The 26,560-nt window shown below is 40.8% G+C and overlaps 1 protein-coding gene across 1 annotated transcript; it reads left to right on the top strand.

Moving 5' to 3' along the window:
- The first annotated feature begins 411 nt into the window (after positions 1 to 411).
- Positions 412 to 22,926, top strand: gnrhr4 (gonadotropin releasing hormone receptor 4). The gene is made up of 4 exons (XM_061677802.1): positions 412 to 491; positions 1,685 to 2,311; positions 20,001 to 20,205; positions 22,069 to 22,926. Exons 2-4 carry the CDS (start codon positions 1,787 to 1,789, stop codon positions 22,518 to 22,520), a joined length of 1,182 nt encoding a protein of 393 aa, XP_061533786.1. The 5' UTR covers positions 412 to 491; positions 1,685 to 1,786; the 3' UTR covers positions 22,521 to 22,926.
- Positions 22,927 to 26,560: the final 3,634 nt, after the last annotated feature.

The raw sequence follows: 26,560 nt of genomic DNA, 5'->3' as shown, positions 1-26,560 counted from the left end.
TGTAAAAGGGAAAAAAATGGCTTGATTTTTCACTATTTTGAAGCCTCATTTTATATACTTGCTGATTTTTTTCCCCCCCCCCATCATTAAAATTTGGCCGGGTTGTTAACATCACTCTTTTCAATAGTGTGTCAAATTTACAAGACATTTTTAATTTTACTTTCCATTTAAGAGAAAATTGGATAATTTCCCACAGCAACAGGGGTTTGGAATTACTGGAAAAAAGTGAGAATCCGTCAAAAAGTAATAAAAGCTAATAAAAAAAGAGCAACCCTCTGTCGCTCTCGCTCACTCTCACACTGACACACACACCGACCCCTCCTTCTCCTGTTTGAGTTTTTTTTTTTTTTTTTTCGGCGCGCTTCAAGAAACCTCATGGTCCATGCTTGCAGTCTAGTAGTCAGTGGAGGAATGAAGCGGGAGGAAGCAACAGCTGCAGATGCACGAAACACTGCAAGATCCCCATTGATGCTCTCGGAACCCTGTTCAAGGTGAGATTGTGTTTAACCATTCAGTTTCTTTTACACAACGGATGAGTGACTAAATACCAGTATTGGGCAGTAGCGGTGCTACTCGTTTAACTACATTTGTCAGTACCGTGGTCATAACATTGCTGTTTATTATTCGTCCAGGTTATTCTCTCTACAAAACCAAATTGTTCTGGTCTATTTCAATATTTAATTTGATATTATGGACAGCAACTATGACCGCATCTGCAACTATATTACATTGTTTAGTACACACGGTTCAGTTATGTTAATGTAAATATTAACATTATTAACATCATATGTTAATATAAAGTTATTGCACAAGTCCAGCACATTGATGTCACTGTGGTAATAAGAAGAATGAATATGCAAAGATTTTAGAACTAAGTGTTCATTTCAATTCCAATACGTAGCACAATTACCAAATTCGCTTTGATTGTAGTTTAGCTATTTTTGCTGCTTTTTTGCTTGTTTGAGAAAAAATATATCCCTTTGCACGTATAAAATGTATTCTATGTTACCTGCTGAGACCATTGTTCGTGTGTGTATATATTACATTGTCTCCCCTAAGGAGAAATGGGTACAGTAGACACTTCTTAGCCCAGTCATGTCTTTTAAATTTGACAAAACAATGACAAGCTGAAACCACACCCCGCTCCACTGTCAATCACATACAACTTCTAGTACTGGAAAAATGTATGCGACTTCATCCAGCATTTGTCTTATGCTTACACATACATATTTGTTTGAGCTGCCAAAATATATCCGCTGTAAGCCTGCAGGGGCTGGAATACATCCCACCGGGTTTCTCCACCACGCAACAACGAGGTGCTCTTAAGCGGCCAGCGTGAAGCCCCTGTCCACATGCTAGCTGTCATATCTGATTTTTTGAAAATATTTTCCAACCTCCGCACTCGTCCATCTTTCTCTGCGTGATGTGCGCACACTCATTACCAACAACAAGGCGCTCTGAAGCGGCCATGCCAGTGGAGTATCCAAAGGGAAGATTCCAAACTGCGTCACGTGGCGCTGTAGTAGCTTCGCCCCCCAAAAAAGGGAAAACTGAAAGGATGAAAAATGCTAACAGTATATCTCCACATATGAGTACTACATATTAGATCTCAGCCTTGTTGTCAGCAATTATCTTCAAACATGTAAAATGCATTTAGAAACATATCTCTGAATTCAATTGACAGGGTCTTCCAGACATTGGGTTTCCTACGGTGTTCGCACACTTCAGGCTGCAGGTGGATACTGTAGGTAGAAGGTGTGGAATTCGAACCTTCCGCCCGTGCGCTATGTTCCACCAGCTAGCCAACCTGGAGGCGGCAAACGACACCGGCCCCACCGGCACCGCAGCCGCTTCCTGCAACGCCACCTTGGCCGGTGACGCGCTACAGTTGCCCACCTTCTCCACGGCGGCCAAGGTGCGAGTCATCATCACCTTCAGCCTGTGCGCCGTGTCGGCCGTGTGCAACCTGCTGGTGCTGCGGGCGGCCGGAAAGGGCGGCAGGCGCAAGTCCCACGTCAGAATTATCATCATGAACCTGACCGTGGCCGACCTGCTGGTCACCTTCATCGTGATGCCCGTGGACGCCGTGTGGAACATCACGGTGCAGTGGCAGGCCGGGGACGCCGCCTGCAGGCTGCTCATGTTCCTCAAGCTGGCGGCCATGTACTCGTGCGCTTTCGTCACGGTGGTAATCAGCCTGGACAGACAGTCGGCCATCCTCAACCCCCTGGGCATCAGGGAAGCCAGGAAGAGGAGCAAAATTATGCTGACCGTGGCCTGGAGCATGAGTGTCATTCTATCGCTCCCTCAGGTAACATGATGATTTTTTTAGTTTTTTTTTCATTCCGTGTTTCAGGAGTGCTTTAACGTCATCATAAAGCATATTTCCCCCCAAACAGCACAAGAATTGCTTGTAGGTGAGTAATTCTCAAAGTTGCCTGAGTACACTTCAGTTGTATTTCACGTTTAGTACATTTGCAATTAATCTTCAAGGAGTGTTTGTTTTTATGCATTTCTTTTGGTGCAATTTTTATTTAACTTTTACAGTATGTACAATATTTGAATAGAATCATTATTTGTCTGTGGTTTCTTAAAAACAACAACAAAAAAAGCATAAGCTCCAGCTTGAAGTGCAGTGTTGATGTTCAAACTGTGTACAATGTTACAGTTACCAATATTATGAGTTTTTTGATACATAAGATTTCAATTAATGCAAATAATTTTGAAGAAAGACCTTTCTTTCTGACGCGCATGATTATTCACCAATGTGTCAAACAGCCGCAGTGTACTGCTAACTACTGGTGAGGACGACTTACTTGATGTCAGATGTTTTTGCCTTAAGTATCGGTGGCTAAAGCCGGTATCGACCTGATATCGATACCTGGCATAGGTGCTAGCCCATCCTTACATTTTATGCATACCTTTGAGACAATGTCTTCCACAAACCCAATGATGGAGGTTTGGTTCCCAGTCTTTCACTTTAGAAGTAAGTGGCTGCTACATCTTGCAATCTTGCAACTAACAGACAGTACGAAAAGAAAGGCCTATAAACTAGAATATAAGCTCCCCGCCCACTTCCTTCAGTGCTGATTGCTAAACAACATATCAGAGAGTGAAAGCAACTTCTTATCTGATGTGCTGCAATGTGCAGTCCCTGCTTGGACTCACTTTGAAGCACATCGGCCCACCTTTTTTCGCTCCCGCTATTTTTCGTCCCAGGTAAGAAGGGTTGAACAGAAGTAGCCATTACACAGCATGTTGAGACAATAACGAGGAGGTTGGACCAAAAACCGAGACCTGCAAAGGTCACATTGTCACTTGTTTTCCCCCCTGTGAAATGGGGGGGGATTCTTAATAAGCTGACTACTGTGATCTCACAAAGTCAATTTGACGACGATGTTCTTAATGAAACTGTTCTTAATGTCTCTGTGTGTCAAATAGCATCGACGCTCTCTTTCACCTCTCTGTGTAATCTGTAAAATTTAAATGGCATGTTTGACGTCTTCATAAGGTTTGTTTTGTGTGTGTGTGCGTGTGTCTTTTTTTTTTTTTTTTTTTGCAGCTGCTAAGCACAACTCATGTCTCAGCTTTACATTTAAAAAGACACAGCAGGGGCTCTGGCATCATCATCATCGTCATCAAAAAGGAAAATATACCTCCTAGAAATGTGGTTTGCTCCAGACAAAAGAGAGTACAGAATACAGATATGTTCCTGACAGTGGTCGAGGGCATCATCTCACATTCTCTGAAATCTGGACTCCTTACCGGCATTATCACGCAAATTGGATCCTTACAGCACATGGCTGTCTTCCTGTCAAGGGATGTGTTGTTGTTGTTTACAGAATTGTCGATGCAGCGCTTTTATTGGAGCTGATAAAATGTGGGAAGAATTACAAAACCCATCAGATGTCAAAAAGCCCAATCTATTAGATTGCTGGATGGATGGATCAGCTCGGTATTTGTATTCAACTTGTTGCTAGACAATTGTAGTATGATTTAAGTAAGCTTCATTGTGAAGAAAATTCAGAGAGCAAAAAACCTACGGTGTGTAAATACATTTTAAAGTTATAGGAAAAAAAGTTGTAATGTTCTGGTTTTGAAATTATTTTTTTCTATTCTTTGCAGACAAAAATCTTAACTATGAGAAAAGTAAAAGTTGTAACATGAGAAAAGGTTGCAGTTCAAATAATAAGTTGAATACAAATGTTGATTAGGCAATGTGCAATGAGATTTTATCTGTGTATCCATTACACTTCTCCTCACTTGCGTCGCGGGCGTGCTGGAGCCTATCCCAGCTATCATTGGGCAAGAGGCGGGGTACACCCTGAACTGGTTACCAGCCAATCGCAGGGCACGTACAAACAAACAACCATTCACACTCACAGTCACACCTACGGGCAATTTAGAGTCTCCAATTAATGCATGTGGGAGAAAACCCACCCAGGCACAGGGAGAACATGCAAACTGCACAGAGGCGGGGCCGGGGATTGAACCCCGGTCCTCAGAACTGTGAGGCTGACGCTCTAACCAGTCATCCACCGTGCCGCCATAGAAATTTTATATATTTATATATATATATATATATATGTATATTTTTCTCATTGTCATTTTTTTCTTGAAAAAGTATGCCTTTTTTCTCCCATATTTTGACTTAATTCTTGTATGACTACAACTTCCCCCCCCCCCCCCCATATTAGTACTTAATTCACATAAAATTCTGTCTTTTTTTTCTCATAATATTAGGACTGTCACGAACGGATAGAGACTGGACCCAAGAGCAGGCGGAGGCTGAGAAGTTGTGATGAACAGTTTATTGAAACAAAGGGAAATGTAGATGGTCCTTGAGATGTGCTGGCGGGTTGTTGAGGCAGAGAATGCGTGGCAGGCGGTGACGAGGATAGGTGGCTGGCTTGGCGGCATGGGTGCAGGAATTCACTTGGCAAGACTTCATTGTTATTCCTTTTTTTCCTTTTCATTGTTAGAGCGGATATATTTTTTTGTACAGTTGGAACTGTGTGTTGACTATCGCTGCCTTAACTGAAAATGATGACAAAACCTTGCTGTGATTGGAGTTGCGCCACCAGATAAGTCCAAAAAGGTTGTTTTTTTTTCTTTTCAATTTCCTTTGACAAAAACTCTAATTGAATCAACTGGAACCTGTGGGTGAGGAGGATACATTGAGTCGATGTCGTAAATAGTTGTACAGAGAAGATAGCAAGAAGTTGTCACTTCTACAGGGACATACTGGAAACCATACCTCCATCTTTAGGTTTGTTGTAGAAGACATTTTCTCACACATAGACATGGTTGGTTGGGCTGTTCTTGGGTAATTGAATGGCTAGCCTGCTAGCTAACGTTAGCGTTACAGCATGCTATCCATTTCAGTGTCAAAAGAGCACATCTGTGCCATTTATCAGAGCAACAGAAATGTTAAGTAACTTGCCAGTCCCTCAATGACTATGTAAAATATACGTCTGAATTTCTTTTTGAATGAACCTACCAGTTGAGATCTAAATTACAGACAGTGTTCCGTCTCCCTTGGACGCAATTTAGCTCACATACTTTTTTGACTGACACTTGACACATCCAAACTGTGGCGGAAGAGAAGATGGCTAAAAATAGCATTCATTTACCCTGATTTCTCAGTCAATCTGTCTCGGTCAAATGACATAAAAGGCGCTTGTTTACGAATCCGTTCTGAGATCGCTTCAGCTTTTGCCACATGGATGCACGTGTGATATCACGGTGAAAAGGTCCACACCCAGTGACACGGCGGCTATTACGGTGCCGCGTGCGATATTATGACCTGATTTTTTTTTTTTTTTGGGGGGGGGGGGGGGGAAACAAGGTTGGATTGACCCATCGGGAGTGTGAAAGAGCAACGGAAGAGAGGAAAGTTGACGAAAGACACATTTGATGGTTTAAACTGTCACGCAGGAATACACAGTTAAACCTCCTGTGCACCTCTAGCCTCTTTTCTCAGTGCAAAATGCCCTTGTTATCCACGATGTACAATGTTATTAGTTAACAATGGATGCAATGCCAACATGGTAACTAATATCAAGTAGTAGGTCATAGGTTCAAACTAGGGCTGGATAAAAAAACAGACCGGTTGTCAAGTTGTGGCATATATATACAGCAAAAATAAATTAACACGGCTGGCTTAGAAATGAATGTCAAATGCGTGAAAAATACAATTCAGCATGACGCGTAACGGATAAAAGAAGCTTTCTTTTTCTTTGAAGTCTTCGGCTCTTCTTCTGGCTCCTCAGGTGGCCGTTTTCCTTTTGAAGTGAAGCTCTCCGAACTCAATGTACTCATTTTTGCTAGTTTGCGGTCTTTCATTCATTCATTCATTCATTCATCTTCCGTTCCGCTTATCCTCATTAGGGTCGTAGGCATCCTGGAGCCTATCCCAGCTATCTCCAGGCGAGAGGCGGGGTACACCCTGAACTGGTTGCCAGCCTTATTTGTAGTAAATCAAGTCAATCTAGTGTTGTTTCATTCGTAAATGTTTCATTCAAAAGAACCTAATATTTTCAGTGAATGTAATTAACTGAATCAATTTATGAAATGATTCGTTCTTTGAGCTTGGCCACCGCCATGAGCGAGTCGGGTGGGAGCTGAAACGGAACTGCTGCAGCGTTTTCTGCAGTCTTGACGTGTCAATTGCGGAGACGATCCGGTAATTTTTCAAAATAAAACACATTTGACACGCGAAAACACAATACAACGGAAATTATATAAATTGGTCATTCCTTCTATGTGGCCCGGTAACAAATGCCTCACGGACCGGTACCGGTCCGCGGACTGGGGTTGGAGACCACTGATCTATAGGATAATCAATTCACATTTTTTTACTTTACACCATTCTGATCGGTTTGATCGGTATTGGGCAATAATGAGCATTTTATGCTGATTGTCTGATCGGCTTTGATGTCATAATTCGCCGATCCAATCAATGACGTCATTGATCGGCTCCGCAAAAGACATTTACTCCGCGTCACCATTGTGTCCAGTATATTTGAATCCAAAAGCACGTTTATTTTTAGCCTTGTCGCATGTGTTTTGACGTAGAAGTTTAAATATCTGACCGCCAATAAAGTTATTTATTTATTTTAAAGCGTCGGCGGCGTGGGACAGACAACGCGTCTGAGACAGACAACACATAATGCCTGGATCAGACTACAAGACAAATTTGGTCTTTCACGATTGCACTATGTCAGACTACTGCAATAAAATTCCGATACCACCGCATCCCGTCTTTTACGACCACTGGGCTTTATCTTGTCAACTCAAACGTGACCGGATACATTTGTTACCATGGCGATGACAACAACAATGGATCGCGCCGCGTGTTTTCTAAGAACAAAATGGGGGAAAATGTGTGGTGGTGGTCACCGGTGCTCGGGAGAGGACTTTCATTCAAGGATGGCTTGAGGTATGTTCACGTACTTTTAATATGAAACGGCTTGCAAGAAGGCAACCCAATGTTATGTAGCCTAGCAAGCTAGTGCTAGCACGTAAACATGTCGGCATTATGTCGAATCATGCTCGATAAAGTTTCGGTGTGGGTGAAGTAATTTAATTACAATAAAGTAATTTAATTACAGTAAGTTAGCAGCCATTATTTATGTCATGTTGTAATGTTGGTTTGACCTGACTGATTAGAATACATGACCTGACTCGAGCAGTGATTTCCAACTTTTATTGAGGCACATATACACACATACGGACATGCATGATCTGAATAGAAAACACTCTCAGAGCGCAGTGAGCGCGTCAGATTGAATTTCTTAACGTACCTTGAGTCATCAGTCCTCCATCCATCCATCCATTTTCATTACCGCTTCTCCTCACTTGGGTCGCGGGCCGCTGGAGCCTATTCCAGCTATCTTCGGGCGGGAGGCGGGGTTCACCCTGAACCGATCGTCAGCCAATCGCAGGGCACATAGAAACAAACAACCATTCGTACTCTCATTCACACCTACGGGCAATTTACAGTCTTCCGGTCCTCAGAACGTGAGGCAGATGTGCTAACCAGTCGTCCACCGTGCCTCGCAGTCATTAGTCAGTTTTTAGAATGTCAGCAAGTGTGGGAACTACAATTACGTAAATGTACAGAATACAATTTTGTTTTGAGAAAATATGATTGTATAGATTTTCCATCAGTATGTTAAAACCAGATATTTGTAGAGTTGCCAAAAATTGTACTCAAGCATGAGTACTTTGGTTGCATCAGATCACACATTTTCCCAGATGCGTTTGGCAGATTTCAAGTGTGTTTTCGCAAAATGGTTTTATTTGTAAGATAAGGCTTCCTGTTATTTTAGAACAATATGACACGAGTAAAAGTAAAAAGTAGTCCTCCAAATAATTACTTGAGCAATTATTCAGCGAAAAAACAACAACTCAAGTACTACGTAACGACTAACTTGTGATTTATTATTTCGTCAATCAGCGCATCAGCGTCAAATAGACAAACATCTAAAATAGGAATCTGCAAATTCAGGCTGAAATGTGGATATTTTTTGGCAGACACAGATGACAGCCGTTAGCCGTTCTTTTTTTGTAGTCTATAAGGTAAACGTGGATTGAAAGTGAGGCGGGGGTTGTTCTACCTCTTCTGACTGGGAGTCATACCTGTTTTTTCTACCATGCGTCATGTAACTGAGTCACAGAAAATATTGCTGGGTGGGCAGGGCCGTGGAGGCTTAAATTTGGATGGTGGTCATGTGACTGCCTGACTCAGTTTAATTGGTCAAATGGAGTCAAATGTTGCCACTGTTTATGCTGTATTGAAACAGTCATGTGACAGAAGTCTCTCTGACATACCAGAACAAATACATTGTGCAAGCAATAATATAAAGATAAAAATAAAAGTGACCAGCAGAATGTAGCGCTACGCAGCAGAGTAAAAGTAGCCTCAATCAAAAATACTCAAGCAACAGTAAAACGTATGTTGCATTACAAATACTCTGACAAGTACATTTTATGTAAAAGGTTACTTAAGTAAATGTAACATGTAATCAGTGCTGATGCTTGTCTCTAAAAAGAAATCATATTTGTTGATTATATTATTTCTATTTGCATAATGTGATTTTTCGTTTGAATTGCTCACTACAGGGGTCCAAATTTGTACATGAATTACAACAAGACATAGTGCATTAGCAAAGGTTAGTGATAACTAACCTCTGCTAATGCACGAGTAAAGTTGTCCACCCATCCATTTTCTAAAATTGTAATCCTCGGCAACAGCATGATAATGCTTGTTAGGCTATATGAATTCTCCATTCGCAATGGCTCGAAGAAGTATTCAGTGAAGTATTCTTTCTCTTTGTTTCAGTGATGCGTGTGTGTGTCCTTAACCTCGAAGCTAATGAACAAAGCATGAATGGAGGCCGATGGCAGAGGCTTATGGTGATTAATAGCGATCTCATAATCAGCGTTGTGCCACGTTGGGACCCTGTGAGAAAAATACAAAAGATTCAATCCCTCGGAGAAAGCTTCATACGCACAGATGTGCCATATGACGAGTTCTATTTGTACCCTCTCCAGTGATTGGGTGTGAAGGGTGTCGCTTGTTGTGACAAAGCCAAAGTTAATTAACAGCACTTTTCTCAGTTTATAGTGTTTAAGTTAGGCAGAGAGATCGCCTCGCCAACTTCAACTTTTGCTTAACGTCTTACTTATGGCGTACATTTGATAGCTTTTTGATACAGCAGGAAATTAACATTTTTAAAATGTCATCTACACCTTTTAGAAACAACATCCAGTGGGTATAAAAGGTCTACACACCCCAGTTCAAATGGCAGGTTTTTGTGATGTAAAAAATTTGACCAAGTAATTAATGTGAGCTATAACTTTTATAACTCAACTGAAAAAAGAGGAAATATTTCAGAGAGAGGTAGAGGTGGGAGTAAGTGACATATGTGCAAGTTTCAAGTCATAACCTTCAAGTCCAAGGAAGTCCCAAGTCCCTGTGGGGAAAAAAAATCAAGCAAGTCAAGTCATTACTTGGTTTAAGCAAGTCTCAAGTCAAGTCATACAATCGTGCTCCTGTCGCAACATATATTGGAGTGCTCATAAAATATATATATATTTTTTCACAAATCATAACACAAAAAAAATATTCACACCTTATAAAAGTTAAATGAACAACAACTGAGATTATAATTGAATGAATTTATTGCACTGAATTATATTTCAAACTCAAATTAACTCACCTTTATTTCTGAACAAACTATTTTGTTTACTTTGTGGTGAGAGCCTTGTAATTCCTACTGTTCTTAAGAGAACACCGTTAAACAAAAGCCATATATAATCAATATTTTCACATTTCAACTTGTTTCACCTTTAATGTGAGACGTAACCTGTACAAGTTTTGTGCTAAGACTGACTGCTATTTGCAACAGTTCGTAATTCTCTCCAGTTACTAAGGCCCCAATTGCAGCCCCCAAAAAAACAGCCCCAAAGCATCTTGCTGTCCCCACCATGCTTTCCTAGTAATAAAAACTACGACTACTACTACTACTAATAATAATAATAACGTTTCCGTCTATCCACCCTACCCCATAGCTTATACATGAATAAGATGGGAGATTGTTGTCACATGTACTTGACAGAAATTCCTGTGACTCCATTGTTGCAGTTGGCCTCTTGGCAGCTTCCCTCATGAGTTTTCTTCTTGGCTTGGAAATTCTTTTGTACCCTTTACCTGACTAATTCCTTTGAGGGTGCGGAAGCTCACTGCGGACCGTGCCTTGTGCTGTAAGCTGTGGCCACAAACATGTTATCAAAAGCCTACCAGAACAGCTTCAATTTTTTAGGGGTTAATCAGAGGCACAAATGGTGACACCCATTTAACATGAATTTGAATGTGATTGGTTAATTCTGAAAACACCCACATCCCTAAGAGGTTGTGCACATTTGTGCAACCACATTATCTCACTTGTTTAGTTTTTACATCATTTCACTAAAAGATGTACATAAACAGTAGGTCACATGAATGATGACTCATTTTTTTAAGGATGTATTTTGGTCTTATTTTTTTCACATCACAAAAGTCTGGTATTTAAACAGGGGTGTGTAGACTTTTTATATCCACTGTATATTATAGTAGTAGTTTTGTCCAGTGTTAAGTGAGCATTTCGGTGTCATTCTAGCTGGAAATGATTGTCGTACGTCATGTGGACGATGTTTAGCAGACGCACTCAGCTAAACGTTTCTAAAACTGTAGGCATGTATTTCACTAAAACAAATGGAGTATCACCTGACCCCGACATACTTGTTAATGGAGAAAAAAAATGCAAATTGTCAGCCAATACAAATATCTTGGGTTAATAATAGATTCACAGCTTTCCTTTAAAGCCCATATTGACAAATTGTGTAAAAATATCAAATTAAACCTCGCAAATTTTCGTGCAATTTGAAATGAAATGTCAACTGAAGCCGCAAAAATGTATTTACATTCAATGAGTCTTAGTCACTTTGACTATTGCATAACCAGTTGGTCCCAGGCTGGTCAGAACGCAAAAAAAAACATTGGAAGTTTTGTACAAACAAGTAATTAAAGTGATGGATAAAAAACCAAGGCACTATCATCACTGTGCAATTTAAAAAAAAAAAATACAGTCTTTTAAACTGGGACAGTCTTCAAATTTGATTTATAAAGTACTGCATGATTTGGCTCCAGCTCCTCTGGCTGAGTTCATCAGCCAAAGAAACAGCTCTGAGCGTGTCACTCGAGGCTCTGTCAGAGGTGACTGTCTCATTCCTCTGCGCAGGAGCACTTTCAGTAAGTCAGCCTGGTCAGTGAGGAGCGCTGGTGAGTGGAACTCAGTACCTGAGGAGGTTAAACTGCTTACAACATACAAGGCCTTCACAAAAAAACTGAAAATGTGGTTAGTTAACACCTATAGCTGCCAACACTAAAAGACAAGTATGTTATGATGTTTTTTTTTTTTTTTTTTTTTTTGTTATGATCAAATGATTTGTGGATTTATTCTCTCTTAATAGTATAGTAAGTCTTTGATTACGTATCCTGTGTTATATTGTCTTGTAGATGTATTTTACTGCTTTTTTACATCATGGCCAGGGGACTACAGATGAAAACTAGCCTTCTGGCTAATTCTGGCTTTTTTAACCATGTGTATTTCATGTGGTTTGTGAAATTGCATCGTCCCCTTTCAAATAAACTGATGAAACTGAAACTGAAACTTTTTCTATCGAAAAGACAACGCGTAACATCCGTTTCTATCCATTTCCGAAGAGGAATGATGAGTCACCTTTATGGTTCATCTTCTCAAGTGCACTTTCAGTCTCCATTCGGCTTTTTCCTCCATGTTGCCGCGCAGTCGGTTTGATCTTGAAGTTTAATGGCTTTTTTCCTTTATCAGGCACAACTATAAGACATAATAGAGGAAGGGCTATGTGAAAAGGAAGAACAGGAGGATTACACTGACATTTTCTTCTTGAGATTGTGAACTTCTCTCGAAGTAGGGTTCATTCACTTTGTGTTTCTAGCCTACAGTCATTATTGGGCTGTAGCGGTCGCGTCCACTTCGGGTTCCACGACTAAAGACTTTTTGTTGTCGAGGCTAATGTGATGAAAGTTGAGTCGAAGGCGATTAGTTGATGACGTCATTGGTATTTTTTCAGTGTAGTACAACGGTTCTCTTACCGGTTTTCGCACAGACATACAGTATTTTGATGTATCTGCGTAGAAACAAATGATAACTATGAAATGATATAAAAAGTATGCTGAATGCCATTGTTGTAATTTGTGGGAGCGCTGCGCATGTTTCTCTCAATGATCGAAACCTTTTCAGATGAGAGCTCAGGGCTGCAAACGACTACTTTAATAATCGATTAATCAGTGAATTATTTTTTCAATTAATGGAGGAATCGGATAAAACATATTTTATGATTTCCATCCCTTTATTCAAAAAGAGGAAAATATTTCAAACTGACAGTGCAGAAAACGCACAAACATAAACCGATTATGATTCAGTTACCTTTTTGGTCCGTAACATGTCAGAAAATAGTCACAAATCTTGATTATTGTTTTCCAAAGTAAATGCAGATGTTTGCAAATGTCTTATCTTGAATAAACACAAAGATAATCAGTCTGATTTCACGGAGGACTACAGTAATCTCACAGAATATTTACTGTTGAGAGGCTAAATGATCATTTTTGTTTTATTTTATTTTACCTGATTATAAAAATAGTTGTTGAATAATTTGATAATCAAATAGTTGTTGCACCGCTATGAGCGATGACAGTGAATCGCTTCAGTTACATAAAATGACCTCCCGGGAGGCATGATGGCGGAGAATTTAATGGCTCAAGATCTTTTTGTTGATCCTAATTTGGATCTTTATCAAATTCCATCATCCATTTCTATCTGACAGGCGACAGTTTGAAGTCTGATTAAATCTGTCAGATTTTCCCTCCAGCCTCTTCAAACAGCTAAATACTGACATTTATTATTATTTGATCAAAAGAACAGCAAATCAAATGATGTCATCTATTCATTTTCGCCAGGCGGCCTTTGTTTAGTTGTAGATACAAAAGTACATTCATATAAAGCAAAATGTTAATTATTTAATTGAATTAATTAATCATTAATGAAATTACATTTCATCCTAGTAAGCAGTGCAGAGAATGGAGGGATGGACATGTACCATAATAATATGTATAATTTTATACAGTACATTAATTCAATTGTATTTTTTAAAAGACAGATTGAATCCCCCCCCATTTTTGACATTTTCCACATGCGTAAATAATCTCTTCATGTATAGTTAATCAGAATACTATATAGTATGGAAGCCTGTGTCCGTCTCCTCAGAAAATGCCAGAAGTGTCATGCATGGTCTTTGTTTTGGTTTGGGTTGTGTTGCGTTTTGTTCCGTGTTTTCCTGTGTTGCACGTTTGTCGTGTGCTCATTTGGTTGTTCCCCTTCCGGCTCCTCGGCAGCCGCGCCCATGCTCCCCTTGCCCCGGCTCCGCCTCCTCGGTGGCGCTCGTCCATCAGCCGTCTCCCTTCCCGGCTCTTCGGCAGCAGCGCCGGGGCTCCCGTTCCGCCACCCGTCCTCGCTCCGGCGTCGCTCGTCCAGAGGCCGTCTCCCGACCCGGCTCGGGCGGCGCTCGTCCAACGGCCGCCACCGGACCCTATTGCCTGGCCCCTGCATTACGATTGGGTTCGGCACCGTGGCCGTCCGCCTGAATGGCCCTCTAAAGACCCTGGTGTTTGGCGTCCTGGACGGCCACCAGACTGACCTGAGGGGTGGTTATTCGTGTCTTCTATGCTTGGTGTAACCACTTAGACTTTTTTGCTACCAGTCTTGGCCAGGTCACATTTGGGAAAAAAGGTTTTGAAGCTGCATGTTTTTTTGTTTTTACCTGGTTAAATAAAGGATTTTGATTGATTGATTGATTTTGATTTTTGCTTTGTTGCTTTTCACCACTGATAAATAATTCTTGATCCTTGGGGTATTTCTGATGGAAGCACATCTCAGACATGTTAACAACACATTTCGGAACTACATTAAATTGTGAAAAAACAAATTGTCTTTTAGTAGACGCCGATGCAAAATGATTCAAAGCAAAGCACATTTATTTATAAAGCGCATTTCATACACAAGGTAACTCAATGTGCTTTACACGATGAAAAGCATTTAAAAACAAACAAAAAAAAACATTTAAAACAAAGAGAAAAAAATTAAATACAATTAAAACAGTGTACAGTGCAAGATATGTCATTTAAAAGTGGAAATGCTCTAAAAAGCATGTGAAAAAAGAAGCTGCACTTAAAAACATGGACACTTGGGGCTGACATCACTTCTGTTGGCAACTTATTTAATTTGTGTTCAGCATAATAGCTAAATGCTGCTTCACTGTGTTTGCTTTGGACTCTGTGCTCCACTCTTTGACCTGAGTCTGTCCATCTCAAGAGCCCTACTGGGTTTATATCCTATTAGAATTTCATTCATGTATTCAAGCATGAACAAGATTGCAAAATTTTTGAATGTAGCAGTTTTTATGGCTAAATGCTTGTCGGCGCCTAAATTACCTCTCCCACTGACCATATCTGATGCCTCATTTCACTGTCATTAATGTGATAACATCCTCAAGGTGGAGTAATGGCATTTTAAAGTTGACCCGTGTTTGTGGATGCACAGAGCCAGAGCTGTGAGCGCCTCTGCTGCTCTCCTCCTCGCCTCATTACCTCTGCCATACTCACTGATGAGCAGCGAGAAAGCTCTATGTTGACCCTTTGTGTCCACCTTGCTTCACTTTTTTTGAACCTTGAACGATGCAACTGTATTAATTTTAATGTGATGAAACTTGCCATTTTCGTCTGATCTTGTTATTTCCAACTTCAGTTATTTAAGTATTTCAACATACTGTTAACATGAAATGTGTCCTCTTGGCTCTATTATGGCCACTTTCGGCTAATTGAAACACATGAAAAAAATAATTTTCCTTGTTATTTACTGTCTTGAAACATACAATTGGTTGGGGTACAAAGTTGTGTTAAACATAAATAAAAACAGAATACAATGATTTGCAAATCATGTTCAACCTATATTTAATTGAATACACTACAAATACAAGATATTTAATGTTGAAACTGATAAACTTTATTGTTTTTAGCAAATAATCATTAACGTAGAATTTTATGGCTGCATCACGTTCCAAAAAAGCTGGGACAGGTGGCAAAAAAGACTGAGAAAGTTGAGGAAGGCTCATCAAACACCTGTTCGGAACATCCCACAGGTGAACAGGCTAATTGGGAACAGGTGGGTTCCATGATTGGGTATAAAAGGAGCTTCCCTGGATTGCTCAGTCATTCACAAGCAAAGATGGGGCGAGGTTCACCTCTTTGTGAACAAGTGCGTGAGAAAATAGTCGAACAGTTAAAGGACAATGTTCCTCAACGTACAATTGCAAGGAATTTAGGGATTTCATCATCTACGGTCCATAATATCATCAAAAGGTTCAGAGAATCTGGAGAAATCACTGCATGTAAGCGGCAAGGTCGAAAACCAACATTGACACTCTACTATGCAAAGCAAAAGCCATTTATCAACAACACCCAGAAACGCCGCCGGCTTCTCTGGGCCCGAGCTCATCTAAGATGGACTGATGCAAAGTGCAAAAGTGTTCTGCGGTCCGACAAGTCCACATTTCAAATTGTTGTTGGAAATTGTGGATGTCGTTTCCTCTGGGCCAAAGAGGAAAAGAACCATCCGGACTGTTATGGACGCAAAGTTCAAAAGCAAGCATCTGTGATGGCATGGGGATGTGTTAGTGCCAATGGCATGGGTAACTTACACATCTGTGAAGGAACCATTAATGCTGAACGGTACATACAGGTTTTGGAGAAACATATGCTGCCATCCAAGCAACGTCTTTTTCATGGAAGCCCCTGCTTATTTCAGCAAGACAATGCCAAACCACATTCTGCACGTGTTACAACAGCGTGGCTTCGTAGTAAAAGTGTGCGGGTACTAGACTAGCCTGCCTGCAGTCCAGACCTGTCTCCCATTGAAAATGTGTGGCGCATTATGGAGCGTAAAACACGACAAAGGAGACCCCGGACTGTTGAACAGCTGAAGCTGTACATCGAGCAAGAATGGGAAAGAATTCCACCTACAAAGCGTCAACAATTAGTGTCCTCAGTTCCCAAACGTTTATTGAATGTTGTTAAAAGAAAAGGTGTTGTAACACAGTAGTAAACATGACCCTGTTCCAGCTTTTCTGGAAACTATTACAGCCATAAAATTCCAAGTTAATTATTATTTGCTAAAAACAATAAAGTTGCTCACTTTGAACATTAAGTACATTGTCTTTGTAGTGTATTCAATTAAATATAAGTTGAAAATGATTTGCAAATCATTGTCGTCTGTTTTTATTTATGTTTAACACAACATCCCAACTTCATTGGAATTGGGGTTGTAATTTGAGAATCGATTTTGGAGCATAAAGATCTGGTGTCGGAGATATAAATATATCAGTAACGGTTCACACATGACTTCTATAAACGCTGCTTTATATGTCACGGTAATCATCCACGACCATGTAATTATGAATTGCTGTGTTATGTTCTCATGCATGAAAATGTATTTTTCAATGCATGATCTCACCCTTGATCCTCTCACAGCTACACATTTAATTTCATTGATTGAGTTTACATCCCTGTAGCGGTAGTGATGCTCCTAAATTGTTTAGTAGAATAACATTGGCATGAATCAATGTTCATTCAATCACTAGTCTCAGACATGGCCAAGAAGCTCCTTAAATTGCCCCATTACACACACTGGGAGGCATTCAACCAGAGAGTTACCCTATATGCTTTGGGCACTTGGAGTCTTTTCACATTGTGAAAAAACCTCAACGGAATCAGAAGTGAAGTTGGAGAGCATCAACAGTTTGGCAGCTTCGAGGACAATGAGCCTCAAGCAAACTTTAAAAGCACCTAACTCAGATCGAAAATCATTGTGCAAACAGAAAACTAGGCATGATGCTGTCAAAAGAGAAAGAAAGTTTTGAAAAAAGAATGAATTAGTTAGTCCCTTTGAAAACTTTGCTTCTGCGTAGCCATTTGTCTTCTTTTGATTGGCAAACTAGAATGAAATGTCAGAAGTGGCTTTGTTGGATTGCAGAGGCAGAAGTCTCTGACAAACCCCCCAAAAAATGATTGTTCGAGCAATGATAGATACATACAAATTTAAAGGAGTAAAAGTAGCATTTCTTCTGACAAGTACAATTTATCCAAAAGGTTACTTAATGTCCCTGTAAAGTGAAAATAAATGTAAATTAGACACACCACAGCAAAGAGTGTTGTTACCAACCCTACCAAATCTGAATGATTTAAAAAAAACATTTCAAAGTCTCTCTGCTCTCAAATGCTGCGGGTGTGTCTGCTAAATGCAATGAAAACACACCCTGCTCAGCTGTCAACAGTCAATCAAAAACCAGTACTATGACCTGGAAAAATGAATGCTACTTTGTCTAGCATCTTTCTTATGCATGCACGTCCCTACATGTTTGCATCACGAAACTATAGCTTTCTTAAAGCCTCCGGTGGCTGGACTATATCCGGTCAGGCCGCGACCAATCACTCTGAAGCCCAGCGCAAAGCTGTCCACACGCTGACTGTCAAATCTGACTTTCTAAAAAACATTTCCCCCTTCCTTGCTCTCCCGCCTTTCACTGTGTGACTTGCGCACACTCACGGCCAACAATGAGGCACACGCCAGCAGACAATCCGAAGGGAAGATGCATTTTCGGAGTGAAGGCATAGCGAGCTCGCTTACTTCACACCGTAATTGTGCCAGATAACTGCTGATGCGAACATTCTCTGACAGAATTGATAGGTGCATGCAATTCCCATGCACTTGGGACCGGTTAAATCAAACAAAACATGGCTTTTATGCAGTTGCTGGCTTCCACCAAATTATGGGCATGATAGAATTATGTAACTCAGTAACATGATTGGTTGTTTAGGTCTGCACGTCTATCTCACCAGTTCATTTATTTTGGCTTCTTTGTCTGACGGCCACAAAACGGGCTAGATGTCATTATCAGAAGGAGTTGCCCACAGGGAGCGTTTCTATTTTCTGCCAAAATCAACTAGCGTTTAAGCTTTGGGCTTTCCAAGTCTCTTGGGATGCTTCACCACCACGGTGTCTGCCCTCAGTTTAACAGAGCCCTTTTGAAATCTTTTAAAGAAACTTTCTTGCTTTTTTTTTTTGCTACAATAGTCAAAATGCACTAGTTGTACACCCATTGTTTTCATTTAGTAGGTGCTTTCCTCAGAGGAAACAATATTGTGCATTAAATGAGGACATTATCATTGGAAAACTGTGATGAAGAATGCTCTGTTTTTAACCAAACAAATAAAAATAAAAAAAACAATATCAGAAGCCAATCAACTCCGATAAGTTGTTCTTATTTGTTATTTGCATTTAAATTGGGAGCCCAGATGGCACAACATTCAATTTTCCATCACAACACGTTTGCATCTACAGTAAGTATTAGTTGAGTTTAGTTGTTGAAAACAGCTGGCTCCTATTTAGGGGTTGCTCACTTGGTGCAGTCAGGATCTATGTTTCTGTATTTACAAAAATGCGCTAGACACGTCACAGTCGCAATCCAGTTTACCAAGCTAAGACAGGGTATGTTCGGAACATCTTGCGTGACCGGGACGCATCAGCAGACAGGAAGAATATCTACATCACAGAGAAACAAAAGCTGGGTTGCAATGACTTTGACAATTACTTAGCAGACTGCTTGCAAAATTGCAATTGCTAAAAACTTTTTAAACTTACTATAATCAATGACTCCCTTGGAGCGATCAGCAAAATTCATGACCTACTATTGTGGTCGGTCGGTGTATGTATAGCACAATAATGTTTTGCAGAGTGAATATGTGGACTAGGCAGCACGGTTAGAGCGTCAGCCTCACAGTTCTGAAGACCGGGGTTCAATCCCCGCCCCCGCCTGTGTGGGGTTTGCATGTTCTCCCCGTGCCTGCGTGGGTTTTCTCCGGGCACTCCGGTTTCCTCCCATATCCCAAAGACATGCGTGGTAGGTTAATTGATTCCTCTAAATTGCCCGTAGGTGTGAATGTGAGTGCGAATGGTTGTTTGTTTCTATGTGCCCTGTGATTGGCTGGCAACCAGTTGAGGGTGTACCCCGCCTCCTGCCCGATGACAGCTGGGATAGGCTCCAGCGCTCCGGCGACCCTTGTGAGGATAAGCGGCTCAGAAAATGGATGGATGGATATTTGAGATGGAACTTGATCATCAAGAAAGATGGACAAAATTTTAGGGTGTGCTTAAGATGTATTTGGTATTTTAGGTAATATTTAGGTTTGTCTTAGAACAACTGTATCTTACACAACAAGTGCGTGTTTCCGTATTTTGTGCACGGATCATTTGCAATTTAACGTTGGTGACAGTCACTCACTCTTGCTTTTGTTCACACAGATGTTTATATTTCACAATGTGACCATCACTGTGCCGGAGAACTTCACGCAGTGCACCACCCACGGCAGTTTCGTCGAGCACTGGCAGGAGACGGTCTACAACATGTTCACTTTTGCGTGTCTCTTTCTCCTTCCTCTGGCCATCATGATCTTCTGCTACACCAGAATCCTCATTGAGATCTCCAGCCGCATGGCTCGCAATAACTGTAAGTTGTGAATTTTGCTCAACGAATAATCAAATGCAGTTTTCAGCACACTGGATCAGTGTTGCCAAGCCTTTATTGAGCGCATAGTTTACATTTGGAAAGAATCTCACGGCACACCACCGAACAAAAATGTGACAAAAAGAGGATACTCAGGTTAATTTTGTACCTTCTGCCACCTTGTTGAAGAGCATTTCATCGTTCTGCCTGTCACTATACGTCGCTGGAATAGATTGATAAAACTGGTTTAAGTCCCTGTAAAGTGAAAATAAATGTCTTCTAAATTCAACACACCGCTGAGAAGAGTGGTGTTAACAACCCTGCTAAATTTAAATGATTAGAAAAAATTCCAAGTACTTAAAATGAGGCTTCAAAATCATGAAAAATCAAACCCTTCTCTCCACTCTTAAATGCTGTGGGCGTGTCTACTGAATGCGCTGAAACGACACCCCGAACTGTCAACTGTCAATCAAATTCCACTACTACAACCTGTAAAAATGGATGCTACTTCGTGTAGCCTATTTTTTGTGCCAACACATATGTAACTACACGCATGAGCCATGGAAGTATATCCGCTTAAAGCCTGAAACTCTGTCAACGGCATGCGCTCACAGCTCACCACGAGGCACTCTAAAGTGGCCACACCAGCGGACTATCAAGGGCTGTCACTATCGGATCTTTTTAGAATCGATTCTCTTATTGATTATCGGTCGAATAACCGTTTTCACCCAGCCCTAGGACTATCCGAAGGGAAGATGAATTTCCAGGGTGTAGGCATAGTTTGCTAATTGCGCAGGGTAACCGCTGATGCTAGCAAAAGTGCTCAGTGGTGGAGAGGGACTCATGCTCGATGCTGAAATGTATCACTAGGCACTCTTTTAGCCATGTCCAAAAAAAAAATAAAAATCAGGAAAACTGAAATGCTCTCAAATGCAGTTGTTGCATGTTTCAGCAATTATCTTCAAATGTATAATGTACAGTATTTAGAACCAAATCTCTGAATTCACTTTCGAGGCTCTTTAATTTTCCACATTGGTAGGGAATTATTGAGCTTGATGATCCAAGTCCCAAAATGCATTTCTTCAATATTTCATGATGGCCTTCCTGCTTTCCGTGAAATGCCAACTCCTCCGCAGGCTATGTGAGATTTGTCCTGCATCGCGGCGAAGTCTGAGCAGGGGGGACAGTGAACTGATTTTACCGGCAGGCAGGCTGGGGAGGTAATTGGCTGGCACATACGGAACAGGATGTAAACATGCTTTAAAAAAAAAGAAAATGTCCTGGTGGTTGCTCGTGTGTCCCCCATAACAACATGCACCCTCCCTACGCTGGTTGACAACAGCAGCGCAATGAGCTGGGCTCCATCAGATACTTTTCACAACGTAACACAGACCTCTCGAGCTTTTCCCCAATGACATGATGAAAAATTAAACACATGCAATGCAGTTACCTAATAATCAGCAATATAAAGTCAGGCTGCAAAAAAATAGAAATATATATGTGAAGAAAATTCAGTAGCGATGCAGGTGGTCACTGCCAGCTATAATGTTCTAGAATCTATAGGACTGGATCTGATTGAGTAATGATGGATGTGAATGGACAGCTATGGGCAGACATATTTTTACATTATGTTAGTACGTATGTAAATGGACACACAGATAGTTACACTATGTATACAAATGGACTGCTTTTGTGTGTAATATGTGACTAAACAGGCTGTTGTTTACATTGTGTGAATGTGATTGTCCAAAAATATCTCTCCATTAAGTGTGTATCTGACTAGAAAGACATGTGAGTACAGTGGAGCCCAGCACCCGTGGATTCACCTATTTGCTGATTTAAATGTTTCTTTTTCCTGCATGACAGTGCAGTCCAGAGACGTTCATCTCCGCCGCTCTCACAACAACATCCCAAAAGCCCGAATGAGGACTCTTAAGATGAGCATCGTCATTGTGACATCGTTCATAATCTGCTGGACCCCGTATTACCTGCTGGGCCTGTGGTATTGGTTGTTTCCGGAAAGGATGGAAGAAACAGTCTCTCATTCTCTCACCCACATGCTGTTCATCTTCGGCCTCTTCAACGCCTGTCTAGACCCCATCACGTACGGTCTGTTCACCATCCACCTCCACGAGGGCCGAAAGAGTTCCAGTCGGGCCTCCAACACGCAGATCACTTCGGAAAACAACAATTGCTTGATGCGCATGACTCGCCACCACGTGGCCTCGGGGTGCCAGCACACGGACGTGGAGGAAAGAAGCAAGAACAGCAGCTTAACTACTGGTTCAAGGCCAATTGTGCCCGTTAGTGAGATTTAATGTGGACTAATAAGTCTTGTATTGTGATCAATGTTCAGATCTCCTCCACACAAGTAATCATTGGTCATATTTAATATGATTTGACAAAACGCTGCTGAGTGATGTGTGCCGTTTGCTCTTACAGTGCATGCCCAAGGGAGGGGATTTGTCATAATACATTTCATTTACCTTAAGAACCCAGACTGAAGAATATACCCACATATCTAAATAGATCCATCTTCTTACTACAACCCCAATTCCAATTAAGTTGGAAAGTTGTGTTAAATATAAATAAAAACAGAATAAAATGATTTACAAATCATGTTCAACCAATATTTAATTGACTACACAACAAAGACAAGATATTTAATGTTCAAACTGATAGACTTTATTGTTTTTAGCAAATAATCATTAACTTAGAATTTTATGGCTGCAACGTTCCAAAAAAGATGGAACAGGGTCATGTTTACTACTGTGTTACATCACCTTTTCTTTTAACAACATTCAATAAACGTTTGGGAACTGAGGACACTTAATTGTTGAACCTTTGTAGGTGGAATTCTTTCCCATTCTTGCCTGATGTACAGCTTCAGCTGTTCAACAGTCCGGGGTCTCCGTTATCGTATTTTACGCTTCATAATGCACCACAGATTTTCAATAGGAGACAGGTCTGGACTGCAGGCAGGCCAGTCGAGTAACCGCACTCTTTTAGTACGAAGCCACGCTGTTGTAGCACGTGCAGAATGTGGTTTGGCATTGTCTTGCTGAAATAAGCAGGGGCTTCCATGAAAAAGACGTTGCTTGGATGGCAGCATATGTTTCCCCAAAACCTGTATGTACCCAGAAAAGCCGGCGGCGTTTCTGGGTGTTTTTGATAAATGGCTTTTGCCTTGCATAGTTGTTTCAAGTTGCATTTACGGATGTAGCGCCGAACTGTATTTACTGACATTGGTTTTCTGGCATGGTGGGCGACTGGTTAGGACATCTGCCTCACAGTTGTGAGGACCGGGATTCAATCCCCGGCCACGCATGTGTGGAGTTTGCATGTTCTGCCCGTGCCTGCGTGGGTTTTCTCCGGGCACTCCGGTTTCCTGCCACATCCCAAAAACATGCACGGTAGGTTAATTGAAGACTCTAAATTGCCCGTAGGTGTGAATGTGAGTGCGAATGGTTGTTTGTTTATGTGTGCCCTGCGATTGGCTGGCAACCAGTTCAGGGTGTACCCCGCCTCCTGCCCGATGATAGCTGGGATGGGCTCCGGCACTCCCGCGACCCTTGTGAGGATAATCGGCCCAGACAATGGATGGATGGGTTTTCTGAAGTGTTCCTGAGCCCATGTGGTGATATCCTTCACACATTGATGTCGGTTTTTGATGCAGTGCCGCCTGAGGGATCGAAGGTCACGGGCATTCAATATTGGTTTTCGGCCTAGCCGCTAACATGCAGTGATTTCTCCAGATTCTATGAACCTTTTGATGATATTATGGACAATAGATGATGAAATCCCTAAATTCATTGCAATTGTACATTGAGGAACATTGTCCTTAAACGGTGCGACTATTTTCTCACACACATGTTCACAAAGAGGTGAACCTCGCCCCATCTTTGCTTGTGAATGACTGAGCAATCCAGAGAAGCTCGTTTTATACCCAATCATGGCACCCACCTGTTCCCAATTAGCCTGTTCACCTGTGGGATGTTCCAAACAGGTGTTTGATGAGCATTCCTCAACTTTCTCAGTGTTTTTTGCCACCTGTTACAGCTTTTTTGGAACGTGTTGCAGCCATAAAATTTAAAAGGTTAATGATTATTTGCTAAAAACAATCAAGTTTATCAGTTTGAACAGTAAATATCTTGTCTTTGTAGTGTATTCAATTAAATATAGGTTGAACATGATTTGCAAATCATTGTATTCTTTTTTTATTTATGTTTAACACAACGTCCCAACTTAATTGGAATTGGGGTTGTAGTTGAAACGAGACCTGATATGCGAGCGCCTGACGGGCTTGGCATGATCGTCACAATGCACTCCTTAATGAGTTCTTAGTACGTGATTAGGAGCGGTGAGCGATGACAGGCGAAACGAGCACCTGTGAAATGAATAGAATTGAAGGGTGCATAAGATGAGTGTTGCCATGGTAACCACAACCTGGAACATCTGCTGGTGACTAACTTTAAAATGGCAAAGCAGCAGGAGCAACTCTTCACAAATGTATGCCTAACGCTTGACAAGGGGAGCATAATTTCTCGCAGTTTTCCAACTTTCCATTGGATTATGTGGAAATAAACTGTAAATTTTAAGTTTCTGGACATATATCCGGAAGTTTCAATCCATTTGCAACCCTAACTTTGACTACAGACACAGAGATCTCAGTCTATGTTTTTAGACAAAAACACGGAAAAATAGTTCAGTTATATACATTTGAGTAGGCCTCTTTTGTTAAAAATGGATAGCTTGAATGCTGGGGGTTTTGGATTTCTTTTGTTCAGCCTGAACTAAAGAAATCCAAAAACACTTTAAAAGAAGAAGACAAGATATGCGTTCTAGACTTTGCTTGAATGCGTCAGTGCAGAAGGAACTGGTCAGCCATGAAGGTAAGTTCGCTTGCAGATTAATTTCCAGCGAGTACAATGTCCAGTCAACTCATTGTTTTTATTTTTAATTTTTTATTGAAACACTCATAGCTCTTATAGCTTTGAAATAGCATTTGGGAAGATGACATAAGAGAGACTTGTTAACTTTTGTTAAACATTAAAGCCTTTTCTCTTGTCTGGGGCTCGGAGCAAGCGTAGACTTTGATGGGCGCAGCTGGCGACGGCAATGTGTCCATCATATTATCAATGACAGCAGAATAAATTAGTCATAATTTAGCTACCGGTGATTAAATTATCAATTAAAGATGATTATGGGGAGGTGTTGTGTTGATATGGTAGCAATATTAGCTATCATACCAACTTATACGATGCGGCGTTGGGTAAATCAAGAAAGATAGTGTTTTTTAAAAAAAAAAATTATTTCCTGATATATAGTGGTTTTGGACCCACAACCCTAAGGAGGACAAGCGGTACAGAGAATGCATGGATAGTGGTTTTGGAGATGCAAGGATTCTGCCAGACAGCGACGATGTGCTGTGTAAAACGAAAATGTTGTAACATGATCATTATTGACTGTGTCAACCTTTTTCCAAGATAATGCTATGTATTGAATGTACATTCGCAGCATGTTGTTGACAACTCGGGTCGTCCGGCATCGCTTCTGTGTATTAATTTCTTGCCTCATAAAGAAACGACACACAAAATTAAGTTGATGTTGGATGTTATGCCAATACAGTGGAACCTCAGTTTTCGTATCCCCCAGTTTTCGTAAGATTCGGTTTACGGAGATTTTGTATTTTTTTTGGCCTACATTTTGTCCCAGTTTTTTGTATATTCCCTACAGTTGACAATGGTCCTTACCACATTCATCTGACTGCTTTTGTGACTCACCCGCTCATTTCCTGGAATTGAGCATCCACACAAATGTATATTTCTGGGTGTCTGGAACAGATTAATTCAATTTAGATTATTTCCTAAGGGAAATATTGCTTTGACTTTCGTAAAGTTTGGTTTAAGTCAGACTTTTTGGAGCGGATTAATCATGAAAACTAAGGTTCCACTGTATTATGTTGTAAATTTCTGTGATTTGATGAAATAAATGTTATTTATTTTTGACAAAATATCTCTAATATTGTGACACTTGGAGTGAAGTTTTGCTATGTTTAAAGTGTTATTTAGGAAATTTGGTTGCATGCTATTGGCTTTATTTTGTATGTCATTGAAGCTGTTCTATTTTTTTGTTTAATAAAAGCAGTCGTTGCACTGGTGATGCATGAAGTGTTTTAGCAACATTTCTATTAATTTGTAATGACATTGACACAACTGATCCTCACAACCTTTCCAATATTACACTATTTCTCTGCATTAGGTAAGCAATATTGAATTTAAAAGATATTTAGTCTAAGATGCTGCTGGCCCAGGGGGCTCATGCTCCTCCGTACGTCTTCAAATGTAAGTAACGGGAT

This window comes from Phycodurus eques, chromosome 5, assembly GCF_024500275.1.
Source record: "Phycodurus eques isolate BA_2022a chromosome 5, UOR_Pequ_1.1, whole genome shotgun sequence".
NCBI classification, from domain to species: Eukaryota; Metazoa; Chordata; class Actinopteri; order Syngnathiformes; family Syngnathidae; genus Phycodurus; species Phycodurus eques.
Note: the sequence above shows the minus strand (reverse complement) of the source record. Positions and strands in the feature narration are given on the sequence as shown.